This window comes from Eschrichtius robustus, chromosome 7, assembly GCF_028021215.1.
Source record: "Eschrichtius robustus isolate mEscRob2 chromosome 7, mEscRob2.pri, whole genome shotgun sequence".
NCBI lineage: Eukaryota > Metazoa > Chordata > Mammalia > Artiodactyla > Eschrichtiidae > Eschrichtius > Eschrichtius robustus.
In genome coordinates, this window is record NC_090830.1 from 76645901 (window position 1) to 76660024 (window position 14124).

General features: G+C 53.7%; 1 protein-coding gene across 1 annotated transcript in view; it reads left to right on the top strand.

Annotated features, from left to right (window-relative positions):
• Window positions 1-14124, top strand: part of CDH23 (cadherin related 23) — a 398173-nt gene that overhangs the window by 127305 nt on the left and 256744 nt on the right. The window contains exon 8 of the mRNA XM_068547762.1: window positions 6537-6615. Within this exon, the coding sequence (XP_068403863.1) occupies window positions 6537-6615 (79 nt within the window). The remainder of the gene's footprint in view (window positions 1-6536; window positions 6616-14124) is intronic.

The following is a 14124-nucleotide window of genomic DNA, read 5'->3' on the forward strand; positions in this document are numbered from 1 at the left end:
CTGACGACCTTTCTTGGGATTTTTTCCTGGCTTCCTCCTCACTGGCCCAGGCATAGACGTCCCTCTCCCCTCAACTCTGCTGGAGTTCACCCTCCTTATGCTGCATGACTTCCCACTGAATTGTAGCCACACCTGTAACGTTCACCGATGTGTAAGTGGGTTACTTTGGGGCTCCTGGTCACCAAGGTGGCTGAGTCTTTGGGACCTGGTCTCGAACCTCCCAGGGCATCGTGCTCAGGGCTGAATGCAGGCAATACGGGCAAAGCCAGCTTGTCGATTGAAGTGAGGACATGATGGTGGCTGGGCAGCCAGGGGTCTCGGAGCAGGTCGCTGTACTACCATGCACTTGCTTGGCCAAATCACACGACTTCCAGACCTCTTCCTCCTCGGGGAACTGGGGCTACAGCTGTCTCAATAGTGCCTCCCTAGCCTGGGGGTTTTAGAGGTTGAAGCACCCAGCAGTGCTGGCATTAGCAGATGTTAGAACACGGCGGTTATGTGTTTGGATTGGGCTGGGGGTCCCAGCTTCAGCCTCATTTCAGAGTCTCGGTGGTCGGCAAGAGGGGTGTTGGTGTGAGTATCCTCCGAGACCTTCAGTTTGTCTCGTCTTTCCTGGCATCCCTGTATCGTAGCAGAGTAATACTAAATCAAGCTATTACTACAGGTGTTCCTTTCAGATCTGCAGATTTCTGAGTTCGCCCAGCCATCCAATCTATGTTTCATTCTTTTACTCATCCTCTAGATGTTTATTAAGCCCCTGCTGTGTGCAGGGCCCTGTGCTAAGCCACACTTTCCAGATGATTCCACGGGCCGCTCCTAGGATGACTCCTCAGAACAGGCAAACGGAGCCCTTGCTCCCCTTGGCTCCTGCCCTGCTTATGCTCAGTTTCTTGGCATCTGATATGGTTCTTTCTCAGGATGAGGGACCTTGATATCTCTTTGCCTTGCCAGGGTTGTCCGTTTGGCCCCGCAAGGCCACTAAAGCCAATGTCTGGGGGGCTCCCAGGGAGCAGGTCTGAGTCCCGCCTCTTGGGTCATGACCAGGCTTGGGCAAGCCAGACAAGGAAGTAGGTTGGGAGATTCGGACTCTCCCAGCACCCACAGAATCACCTCCATGTCCACACACCTCTGGCCTTCCTCCCTGCCTCCAGACTTGAAAGTTTACCGCGTCCCTTGCACAGCTTCCCATACACCCTAAGCCTGATTTTTCCAGGCTTCTAATCCATTTCCGTGCCTTGATCCGGGCCCTCCATGTCCCTTTACAGTGTGGAGCCCTGATTTAACGCAGCACTTTCCAGCCAGGCCAGGGCAGAGGAGCGCCATGACCTGATCAGTCCCCCAGGCCGGGGGACCCAGGAGTCCCCCATCCCCGGCCCTGCCTCTGCTGGCCCGGGGCCTCCATCCGGACCCTCGCCCACTCTCCCTCACTCCCCCTTTTTATCTGCAGCTCCCAGCGTGTAGGCCTCCCTCTATCAGTGTATCAAGTCAGCATGCCTCATCTAAAGTGTATATATTACCTAATAAAATCCTTCTTATTTGGGATTATTGCATCAAATTTTAATTTCCTCACTCGAGCAACAGCATGTCGGCCTGCCCGTCAGTGAAGGACCGATAGAAGGTGAAAAGAGCGGATAAACTGCACAAATTACTGCCAGCCGATGCCTATCAGCCCTTTGACTGGAATTGACTGGAATTAAGGACTGAGAAATAGGATTTTCTGCCTCAGAATCTGCTGTGGCAGCTCCTGTCGGAAGTCTCTTCCGGCCCCCATCGGCTGCCTCCCCCCAAGGGCGCCTCCCACTCCCGAAGCAAACTGCATGTCATCCTTTCAAGTCCTTAATCCTGTCATGGAAATGGGGGAGGGGGGTGGTGCTGGGCCGGCAGAGAAAGAGGTAGACGGGCCCCCTGAGGCTCCAGCTTCAGCCACTCTCCTGGCCAGCTTCTTTGGAAGGAGGCAGCCACAGAAGGGAGAGTCATGTTCCCTCTAAAGCAGTCCCAGCTCCTCTCGACTCTGCCCCGACTTCCCTACTGGTACCCAAGCCTCAGAGGCTAGGGCTGCCTGGTACCCTCACTCACCCCCTCACCACACCTTGAGACTTTAAGCCAATCCCTGAACCCTTGAGCCGCAGCCTCCCCACATGTACCCTCACTGTGAGAAGTTGTGAGAAGAAAGTGAAGGAACCTATGCAGGGGCCCAGCACAGGGCTTGGCACACAGTAGGTGCTCAACTAATGCTAGCTCTCCCTGTGAGCTCCTAGCTGTTCTCTCTATAGAATTCCCAGAAAACGCCTCCCCTCCAGGGTGGGGATTATTAACCTGGGGTCCTGCGGGGCCTGCATTTTGCTGAAATTGTTTGGAACGTCACATGCATGCACAGTCTGGGAAGAGGCCTCTTAGCTTTCATCAGATGCGCACGGCGGTTCCAGGCTCCAGTGACTAGTGACAGTCACTTTTATAGCGTTTTCTGTGCACCCAGTGCTGTTCCAAGTGCTTTACATGTATCACTTGCTGAGGTGTGGGACTGTTGTAACACCCGCTTTATAGATGGGGAAACCCAAGCAGTGAGAAGTTAAGTAACTCACACAAAGGATTCAGATCCAGACCGTCTGACCACAGAGTCACACCCTTAACCCCCTTGCTGTACTGATCTTCCCCCAATAAGGAGTTGGGGCCCCGCAGGCCTGTGCACCTTTAGCCTCTCTGGGTGGGGAGGGAGGAGGGGGGCCTCATTTCCCAGGAAGCCTCCTGCTTGCACTGTGGGTTCCTATGAAGGGAAGAAGCCCTGTGGCCAGGTGGGCCCCATCTCTAGCCCTTCTGGGCCCACCTACCTGCTCTCCCGGCCATGCCCTGATGCACCCCAAGCTGGGGTACCTCTCTAGAGAGCCAGCCCGGCAGAGTGCACCCCTGTAGAGGGGCCCAGGCCCGGGGCGGGCACTTCTCCATCCTCTCATCTTTGGTAATAAGTTTCAGTATATTGAAAATATGATCACTGAGACTCTGAAACAAGAGCCGTGGGTTCCCAAGAGCCCCTATTCCTCCCTGTTAATTCCTTCTCATAACATTTCCAGTCTTTGTGGCTGCACTTGTATTAAAAGCTCAGGGTTTTATTAAAAATGGATTTATTTATCCAAAAAGATGAAAACCCAAACTTTGTCAGGAGCCTTTTAGAGCTCTCTTCGTGGAAGCTCAGGTGTGCTCTTCCTGGGGAGAGCCAGCCTCCTTGCCCTCTGGTCCTGGCTCTCCCGCTGGGCCCTCTGAGCCCTGCCCACCCAGGAGGACTCCAGGCCGCCAAGGGCAGGGCTGCCCATGGGGAGACGCTCACAGGGCTCTGAGGACTGAGGGTTCCTTGACCACCACCTCCCCTCTTTGCACAGGCCAGCACTGGCCCCCTTCCCGTCCCCCCGAGGCTCACTAACCACTCCAGGCCCTGGTCGTACGCCTGCAAGCAAGCAGCTGCCCCTTGAGGTTTATTGTTTAGCAACTGTCTGGAATGGTGCTTTGGTAGGCACTGGGCCCAGCTGACCTGGCAGGCCAGTCCCTGCCCTCAGCAGGCCAGGGGCAGCCAGGGGACCTTCATGGTGGAACACATGTGAGGCTCAGATTGGATGGGGCTGTAAAAGAGGGAGCTGACCCTGTGTTGAGAAAGCCCTTCCTGGCAGCTGGAGCCTCAGACCAGAGTCCTGCACTCTCAGGCCTGGGGACAAATCCAGGCCTCTCTTGTGTAAGGAGTGACACCAGGAAAGGCATACCCCCCAAAAGACGCCCCCCTGGAGTGATGGCCCTTGTGTAGACCCTTCATATCTAATGCAGTGCTTCCCAAATGACCTCCCACGTACCCCTGGGTCTGAGGCTATTAAGATGTTACACAAAAAGAGTCTGTCTTCAGCTCAGAAAACGGGGGAGAACAAAGGTTAACAGATTTCTTTACCGCTCTACTACTTCTGAGAGCCTTTACCACATTAAAGCCCATTGTGCATCTCCAAGGGAGGGACAGGGAATGTATGTTTTCCCATATTTGGCATGAATTAATACACGTAAAGTGCTTACACTAGCGCGTGGTACATAGCCACAACTTCCATAAATGACAGTTATCACTATTATAACGACCTGTTACAGAAGCAGCATCTCCTGGCAGGCAAGAGCATTTTGGAGCCAAAGTACCTGACCTTGAATCCTGGCTTCACCATTCACTCCTGTGGTGGGACCTTGGAAAGGCCACTTAACTCGTGGTCCTCAGTTTCCTCATCTGTAAAATGGAGCTGTCTCCTGGGGTAGTTGAGAGGGTGAAATGAGTTAATATATAAAAAGCGTTCGCAGCAGCGCCAGGCACATAGTGAGTGCTAGAGAAGGGCCCCTGCCGCCGCAGGTGCTTCATACTCTCTCACACAGCTCAGGTCCTCAGAACCCACTTCGAGAGATGCTTCTTTAATGGCATCTTTCTCTGACTTTGTAACAGTCTGTTTCCCCCATGGGATCTAGCTAGAGCTCCTGGGCAGGGGGGAAGCGGGGGGAGTGCAAAGGAAGGAGCCAGACCTGCTTCCTGTGTGGCCTCCGCCTCTGCACTGTGTCCATTTCTCTGCTGGAGACATTTCCCCTGCAACATTCTCACCTTCCCTCAGCCAAACCTGGGGGCGTTCAGGATTGCCGCACACCTGGGCTCAGGAGAGGCTGGAGTGACAGCTGTGCCGGGGCAGCACTGCCCCAGGAAGGTGAGGTGGCAGATGCCCCTCCTGTGTCCTGGCAGGGAGACCAGGAGGAGTCGGAGGCACCTTGCCCCGAGGGCACTCCCTCCGGGTCAGAGGCCTGCATGTCAGGAACTAGCCTCTTTCCACAGGAGAAGGTGCTCAGATGGGGGTGGAGGGTGCATCCTCCAGGCTTCAGTCTCCAGCTGATGATGAACGGTGAATATGTGAGAGGCACCAACGCCACAAGAGACCTTCATTAGACATGCAAATGCCAGGGTTGATATCTCCCTAGGGGTTGGGGACAAGGCTGTCCTGCTCTCCATCAGTCAGCGGAACTGAAGCCTGGGCCAGAATCTCAGGCAGGCATGGCTGGCGTGATAGGGCCTGGAGAGCAAAGTGAACGTTGCCCTGGGTGAGGGGCGACTCAGCAAGTGGTGGTGGTGGTGAAGTTAGGATCCAATCATTTGTACGTTCATTTATTCAATCAATCGGCCAATCAATTGATATTTGAGTGTGCGCCTTATATGCCAGCATCTCTTCCTAGTGAGTCTTATGCCTCCAAACCCCTGCCGGTGTTGTGTCTTTTTAAAATTTTTTAAATTAATTAATTAATTAATTTTTAGCTGCGTCGGGTCTTCGTTGCCGTGCGCGGTCTTTCTCTAGTCGCGACGAGCGGGGGCTACTCTTGTTTGCAGTGCATGGGCTTCTCATTGCGGTGGCTTTTCTTGTTGCGGAGCACGGGCTCTAGGCACGCGGGCTTCAGTAGTTGTGGCGCACAGGCTTAGTTGCTCTGCGGCATGTGGGATCTTCCCAGACCAGGGCTCGAACCCCTGTCCCCTGCATTGGCAGGTGGATTCTTAACCACTGCGCCACCAGGGAAGCCCCCCAGTGTTGTGTCTTTTGCCTGGAGCACCTTCCTTTTTGTTTTCTCTCTCTGGCAAACTCCAACTCACTCTTCATGACCCATCCTAAATGTTACCATCTGTACAACCCTTTCCTCCAGGTGGACTTGTACACTTTAGGGTACATTTATGCATCTAAGCAACCTCATATCTGTATAGCAGTGTCTGTGCATATTGTGTGCTCCCCAAAATCAGGGGTCCCTGATTCCCCATTGTGGGAGTCCCAGCCCCTAGCCCCTTCTCCCCCAGTGCTGCAGGGAGAATGAATGGGGTGTGGGGCAGAGCCATGTGAGGCAGGAGCTGCAGGTTGTAGTGCTGGATGGGGCATGGTTCAGAGGACCATGGCACCCAGCACAGACCTGAAATAATGGACCAATGCCCTGGAGGGCATTCTCCAATGCCATGGTTCAGAGGACCATGGTTGTCACGGTCATCCCTGGAGATACTCACTTTCAGGATTTATGATGCTTTCATTCACAGAGTAGTTGATCCATGATCTTCTCCTTTACTCAGGCCTTAGTGAAAACTGAGTTGTTGTTATTCATATTAAGGTGGGGAAAAGAGACCAGAGGGGTGCAGCAAACTTCCTGAGGTCACACAGCACTGATGTGTGTTCGAGATAGAGACCAGACCTCTTGTCCTCCTGCTGGATGCTCCTCCATCAGCTCTTCTTCCCTGGGTGGTTCATCCAAATGAGGGGAGATGGGGAGGGGAAGGGGGAGCAAGAGCATCAGCAAGATTGGGCCTCTCCAGTGGACATGGAGGTGTTTGCCTGGGGGCCTCAGTGTACGTCCCAGGGATGATGGCCTGTGTACTCGGTACCTACTTCCTAGGCTGGCCAGGAAGTCCCCGTGGGGAGGGAAGCTGTGGGTGCCAGGACAGCTACAAAGAAAAACAGCAGCCTGGGGGCTGGGCGACCAAACTCAAGTCCTCTCTCTTTCCCACCCAGGGCACAACGGTGCGTGTTATCACTGCCATCGACCAGGACAAAGGACGTCCCCGGGGGATTGGCTACACCATCATCTCAGGTAAGGCCTGGGCTGCCCTGGTCCCCCACCCCGACCCAAGAAGAGCCACATTAGGAGTGTCAGGCTCTGCAGGACAGTGGAGAGATCTGTGGCCATGTGGGACAGTGGCATGAAGGGACCTGCCCCCAGGGACAACCTTGGCCAAAGGACCCAGGCAGGGGACTGACCAGCTAAAGGAGGGAGGATCAGGGGAGGGGAAAAGGAGCTTGGGATGGAGGCTTAGGTGCCTGGGGCTGCTGGGTGGTGTTGGAAGGCAGGAGCGTGCGCCGCTGTCCGAGGTTTCAGGCTTCTGGGCACTTTGGGGCCCTGAGCCCAGGTCATTGGTGACTCTTACCAGTGCTCTGGGATTTTCTTTGTTTTTCTTTACTTAACTTGATGAAAAGATGGCAGTTGTTACATCCCTTTAGAACTAATACAGCTGCAACTTTGGCTGATTTCATGCTCCTTTTACACTTCTGACCGTTAGAAAGTCATGCCTCGTCTGGAATGTTGCAGGGAGGCACATAAGCCCTCCTTTCCCACCCAATCTCTTGGTTGAGCAGAATAGTGACTGAATGCAAAGAGGGTTCTGGCTGATGGAACCCCTCACCCCACGTCCCCACCCACAGACTAACAAAGCAGCAGCTCCTTGGCTGTCTTGGGACTAGGTGGCTTTGGAGCAAGGCGGCTGGTGAGAGGTCCAGGAGAAACTGCTCACCCACTCACACACTCCAGACCTGCCCCTGTTCTCCCACCCCCACCCACACCCCACACCCCACACCCCACACCCCACACCCCACACGCGGCCTCCCTGCCCAACCCGCTGGTGAGTGAACGGTCAGCCTGGTGCATCTGAGCGTGCCAGACTGATGGCCAGGAGGATGGCAGGCCACCAGGCCAGTGTCCACCCCGTTGCCCCTCCCTACCACACTGCCAAGAATAGAGAGTGGCATTTTGGGGGCACTTTCTCCCTAAAGCTCAAAAGGCACCAATGTGTAGTGATCAAGAACATGGATGGAGTCTCTTCAGCATCCTGCCTGGGGTGGATCTCCATACCTCAGTTTCTCATCCATAAAATGGGAGTAATAAGAGTATCTACCTTAGGTGGTTCAAAAGTCAGAAGACTTACTATATATGTAAAGAGCTTAATTAATGTATGTAAAGTACTTTATAAGTGTTAGCTGTTATTATTATTACTGCTAGCATCTAATAATACCTTCCGGATGTTGAGGGTTAGCTGGTGTGAGGGAGACCCCTCACGTCCTTGGAATGCAGGAAATCAGGGTATTATGGGCTTCCTGTGACCTACAACTTCTAGCATAACTATTATTGTGCTTCTAAGCCCAGGGGACCCCAGGACCCAGAGCGAATGTCAGACTAGCTCATGTGGTCAGTAACAGCAGTGTGGGTTTGGGCCTCTGCTCCCCGCACCCCATTTCCTCCCCATTCTGATGCCCAGGACAGGACTCAACAAGAGTAAAGCCCAATATGTACTTGTAGAATGAATGAATGAACATCACTCTAGAGTAATGGGTATTCAAATTCCAGTATGCCCAAGAATCACCTGGGGCTCCTACCAAAAATGCAGGGTCCTTGGCATGCATGAAGATTCTCATTCTGTAGGACTGGAGTGCAACCCAGGAAAGGTCCTTTCTCCCAGTGCTCCAGAAGCAGGTGGTCCTTAGGCCAGGATATGGAAAAGGAAGTCCTAGGAAGGAAGCCATTCTGTGGGAAGGCAGAGTCCTCCTGGGAATTAGCAGGCCCTCTCCTGGTGAGCAGAGGAGAAGGGAGGCCCATGCTGATGCTGGTATCCTTCATGAGTTTGTCAAATTGGGAAGCAAAGCAAGTGCCTCCCAGTGACAAGGGGCTTGTGCTGGAGATCTGCGGGAACACCAGTGAGCCCCAAGGGTGATGGAGTTGGGGGCCTAATATAAGGTGGCAGCATGAGCGGGATACCTGGCTGGGTAAGGGATTATCTCCTCATCTTATTGTCTCTGGGCTGGTTCCAGACATACTCCTAGATGGCAGTGGGGAGCAGGGAGCCAGGACCTGGCCTGAGGTCATGGCCAGACTGGGAATAATTCCTGCAGTGACACTGGGAGGCCATCCTCCAGGGCATTGGTCCATTTCAGGTCTGTGCTGGGTGCCAGGCCACCAGCCCCAGACCCTCAGGTCCTCTCTAACCTTCACAGATGGCCCCGGTCACCCCTCTCCTCTGGAGCAGGACGCTCCAGGGCAGAGCTGCTTTGGTATCTGGGCTGGGCTCTGAAGCTTAGAGTCTGAGGACAATTGCCTGAGGAAGCATCCTGTGAGATTTCCAAAGGCACGCTCTCCTGGGCCAGGTTCCCAAGTGCAAACAACAGGACGAGAAGGGAGACCCAGGATGTGAAATGACAGGTAGGGGATGTGTGTGAAGGTGGGGGCAGGAGGCAGAAAGTTCTGGAAGGCCTGGAACACTTAGCATGGTTTTATAGGATTCACGTTGCCAGCACAGATATGCCTTGAGGGCTCTTAGAAAGGATGACAAATGGGTTTTCTCTTACCTGCCAACTTTGATTGATTGGTAATGGCTGCCTGAAGAGGACCAGGAAGCCAAGCAGGCTCAGTGCGGTATTCAGTTGGCAGAGTCTGCCATGGGTGTGGAAATGGAGGGGGCAGCACTGCGGCAAATGTCTGCCATCCTCGGTGAGATAGCACTTGGATCATGTTCTCAGGGTGGCCACGATGGTCTTCGTTGTCATGCGTATTTGTCACCACCTGACTGCACCCAAATCCTTTTCAGACAGCTTGAGGAAAGGGCAGTCCTCTTTCTTCCCTTGCTATCCTCCGCACCTGGCTCCCCTGCCCTTCTCCCCAGGCCTGGGCCGGTGTGGACTCCCTGTGAACCAGCCTCAGCCCAAGCCCAAGCAGGCAGGCAGGCAGCAGGGCACAGTCCCCAGGGGGACAGGTGGACAGAGGCTAGGGTTTGGCCTCTTCTCTACTTCCCCCAGCCGGCCAGCGGGGACACCGCTGCAAAGAACATTGTCTACCGGGGGCCTGGCCTCACACACCTGCCTCTCCAGGGGTGTTAAGTCGCGGCCCTCTCCCAGGTGGCTTGGCCGGTGCCTGTTTGGCTTGAAGCAAGAAGAAGGGATGCCCTGCCCGGGCCCCTTCATGCTGACTGCCCCACGCGGGCCCTGAGTGCCCAGTGTGGGAGCCTGCTTCAGGCCAGGTGCTCTGGAACCATGTTCGTTAGAAAGAAAGAACTGAGGGCCTCAGGGGCTCCTGGAGCTGGGTGCGAGTCCTGAGGGCACTGTGGGTGACCGAGTCTCCGGGCACCTCCAGAGCCTGGGCAGGTGGCCTGCCTCGGACACAGGCCTGAGCCCACAGCGATCCATGGCACAAGGTTAACCTGCCCAGCTCCCTGAGGCCCCGTCCCCTCGGGCTGTTTATCATGCCTGCAGCTGGGGGGATTTATGTCCGCACACCAGTGCTTTCCCCATTACTAATGACCCCTCTGCTTTGCCAAGAACAAAGAGGCCTTCAGAGGCAAGTTATGGCTCCATTGCCATAAATTTGTTCTCAGCCTCTTGTGGCCAAACTACGACCAAAGAAGGACAAGGTTTTTGCCCAGAGAGGCCCTGGCACGGGCCCCATCGCTCCCTCAGCCTGTGCCTGCCCTGCCGCTCACCAAGGGCGTCACTTCCTCCAGGGCCTGACCTCTGGAGCTCTGCGCGCTCCTATCCCCAGTGGCCAGCCCAGCCTGTGGTCTGAGCAGACACCCTCCTCTACCAGATGGAGGTAGTCCTGCTTCAAGGGGCAGCTGCCCTGCAGAGCGCTGGACTTGGCGTCCAGAATTGCCAGTTTGAGGCCCAGCACCTCCACCTGCCGCAGGGTGTCCAGCCAAGGCGTTTGGCCCTCTTAACCTCATAATCCTCATTCATGGAATGGAGATAATAACTCCCGTGGCAGATAAGATGATGCCAGAGAGACTCTGAAGGGCCATAAAATATTAAGCATTATTAATTGTCAAAGAAAGATCAGGACCAGGGGTCCTTGGGACTCCTAGTCACTCACTTTCTCCTTAATTCATTTAAGCATAGAGAAGTAAGTGGTTGAGAGCGCAGGCTTTAGGGCCGTGTCCAGGGTGGTGACTGCTAGCTGTGCTGGCCAATACGGTTGCCCGTGTGGCATTGGAGCACTTGAAATGTGGCCAGTCTGATTTGAGCTGTGCTGTAAAGGTAACACACGGGATTTTGAAGACTTAGTATGAAAAACAGATGGTAAGATATCTCAGTAATGTCTTACATCGATGGCATGTTGAAATGGTATATTCAATGTACTGGGTTAAAGATAACATACTGTTAAAATTAACTTTACCTATTTATCTTTTCGTTTAATGTGGCTACTAGAAATTTTCACATAGCACATACGGCTCGCATTCTATTTCAATGAGCAGCTCTAATGCAGAGGTAGACCGCCTTGGCTTGCCTTCTACCACCGACCAGCTATGTAACCTTCTGAGCGTCAGTTTTCCAGTCTGTAAAGTGGAGGTAATAATAACCCATGTGTCACAGGGATGCTATGAGTATTCAGCGAGCTAAGACACATAAGCACTTAGCGGAGCACCTGAATTTGTAGTAAGTGCTCAACAAATGGGGACTCTTAATACCCACCCACAGTGGATTGAGGGTCTTCTCTGTGCGAACGTCCTGAGAGCTGGTAGGGCCCGAATCACTGTCTCAGCCTCAGGAACCTGCAGGCAGTCAGGGGCACAGGCTGCAATGCCTTGGTGGAACACTGTGGAGGCCAGCAGGGGCTGTGCTGATAACTGTTAACGTGGAACAATGGCTCCTTGGGGGGTCCACTAGACCGGTTCTTTCTACTTTTGTGTATATTCAAAAATATCCGTCATAAAAAGTGAGAAAGAATCCGTGGGAGGGGGGCGCCTCCCCAGCCGTCACTGGGAGGTGAGGCTCAACGAGGAGAGATCATCTAAGCCAGCCCTGACTGATGAGCAGGAACCAGCCGGGAAGTGTGGAGGGAGGGTCTGTTGCAGGCAGAGGAACAGCGAGTACCAAGATCCCAGAGCAGGAGAGCGTGCAGCCGGATCGTGGCGCTCCAGTAATTGAGCATGGCTGAGCGCAGCACGTGAAGGAGGCACTGGGAGAGGAGGCCACAGGGCGAGGCAGGGCCAGGCACGCAGGGTGTGGAATGCCCAGCCCAGGAGAACGCCAGGCCCTGGTCCTGAGGGCAGCGGGGAGCCAGGTCAGCAGGGGAGGGACGTGGTCGGGGTTGCATCGTGCGCGAAGCTCACAGAGGGTTGGAGGAGGGCAGGTGGAAGCAAGCAGGTCAACGGGGAGGCATTTTCATTTTCCATAAATACTGGACTGATGAATTCTGCCATTTCACTCTCTCCTTCCTGTAATTGACACTAAACAAACCCTTCTCCAGTACCCGAAGGCCCTCACCACCCTGGGGTGTGAGGATTTGGCGAAGGAGCCCAAGCTAGCACTTTCCACCACGTTCTGCATTACAGCGCCATCTCAGCCCAGGCACCACTTTCCAGACTGAAGAGGCCTAACCTCTCTCATCATCCTTTTCCCTGTCTGAGCCCTGCTTCCCTGGGCCTCCTGCAGTTCTGCAATATCCCCCGGGGTGAGGGGAGGGGAACCCCATTTGTTGGGTGTCTGCTGTGTGCCAGGCACTGGCTGGACCCGTTTATCCCTCACAATAGTGTATGAGGGAGACATTATTACTCCACTTTATCGGCACGTAGAGCAAGGCTCAGGGACTTTTATAGACTGACCAAGGGTCACAGCTACAAAGCAGAAGAGCAGGGATTTGAACCCAAGTCTCTTGGGTTCCAGAATACAGCCAATTTGCATGACGACACTGGTTCTCCAAGTGTTGTCTCCAGATCAGCTTCACCTGGGAACTATATTAGTAATGAAAAATTTTGTACCCCACCCTAAACCTGAATTAGAAACTCTAGGGGTGGGGCCCACGTGATGCTGATGTGGCTGGTCTGGGGACCACCCTTTGAGAAGCTCTGGTCTAGAAGAGCACGTGTCATCAACAAGATAATATCACCCCCAAGCGGGCAAAAATTTATTCTGAGAGGTAAAAAATATCTTACTTCTTTTATGTATAAAGCACAGATATACATATGTTATATCTGTGGTATTAAAATTTCATGCAGCTTGGGGGAGCAGTTAGGAAAAATGTCTCAAATGGCTAGGGAGGTTGGAGGGACATGCGGTAATGAAAAACAGGTTGAGAAACACTGGCCTAGAATGAAGAATAGGTGTGCAATATCAGGGCTGAAAGCCCTCAGTCCCAGCTTGAAAGGCAGTGGCCTCACCACTGGGTCACACTGGCGGACTTGCCCAGGTTGGTTAGTGAAGGACAAAGCTCTCACTCGCCACTCGCTGGATTTCACTTTCAATGCCACCAAGTGAGGCAGTTCCTTGAAAATACATTGAGCACTTTGAAATGAAAGCTCTGTGTGTGTGTGTGTGTGTGTGTGTGTGTGTGTGTGTGTGTGTGTGTGTGTGTGTGTGGAGAGAGAGAGAGAGGAAGAATAAGCAGTCAGACTTGCCCAAGCCCACACCCCCACATATGCCAATAACTAAATCGGGCCCCTGGCCATGGCCTGGTGGGGGACAGCTATCACAGGAGACCATCATTTGAATCACTTCAAAGCCCTTGTGATTAAGCTGCTTGGCATGTTTCTCCCCCGAAGAAGTAAAAACTCAGGAAAAGCAGATCTGCTTTGGAAGTCTGAATTGCACACCAAAGCCCTTGGCTTGGAGTACACAGTGGGTGCCTGGAAGCCCCAGAAATCTCAGGGCATCTGGCCAGGCACAGTGGGGAACGGATGGAGCCAAGAGGGAGCCAGGGAGGAGTCAGGGCAGATCAGAGATAAGTGGTGGGGCCTGTTGGTGGAGGGCATACAAGGCAAAAGACATGGGTGCTTGAGCATGGCTGGGGGTGGGAGGGTCATCAGAAGATTTATCTCATAGGAGTTCTGGATGATCGGAACAGGAAGCACTGGAATGAGGGTGATCTGCTAACAGGTTACTGCAGCAGTCTAGGGGAGGACTGGGGGTTGTTGTGAAGACGTACAGGAGGGAAGTCAGCAAGGTGATATAGTGAAAATAGATGGTGCAGGAAAAGGCGGAGGCAAAGAAGCTTCCAACCTCTAAGTCTAGGTTTCTGGGGTCCTGGTGGTAGCCTAGGCAGAAAGGGACATATTCATAAGGAAAGCTGATCTGCTTACACCTATGACTGCCACACTAGACCCGTGTCAGCACGTGTACCAGATCTCCCCCATCCCACACCAAGGCAGACATCACTAATTGATCGCAGCACACTTTCCCACTGAGCCTGAATGGGTCTCCAAGCCTCCATCAGCCACTGGTAGTTGATAGGCGTTCTCTCGAGAGCTGGAATGAATGTGCCATCCAAGGTTTATCCAGTTTGCATCCCATGGCTCTCTTCTTTCAACAATATTTAGGGACAGTGCCTCTGACTCTTTAAAAGTTTGAT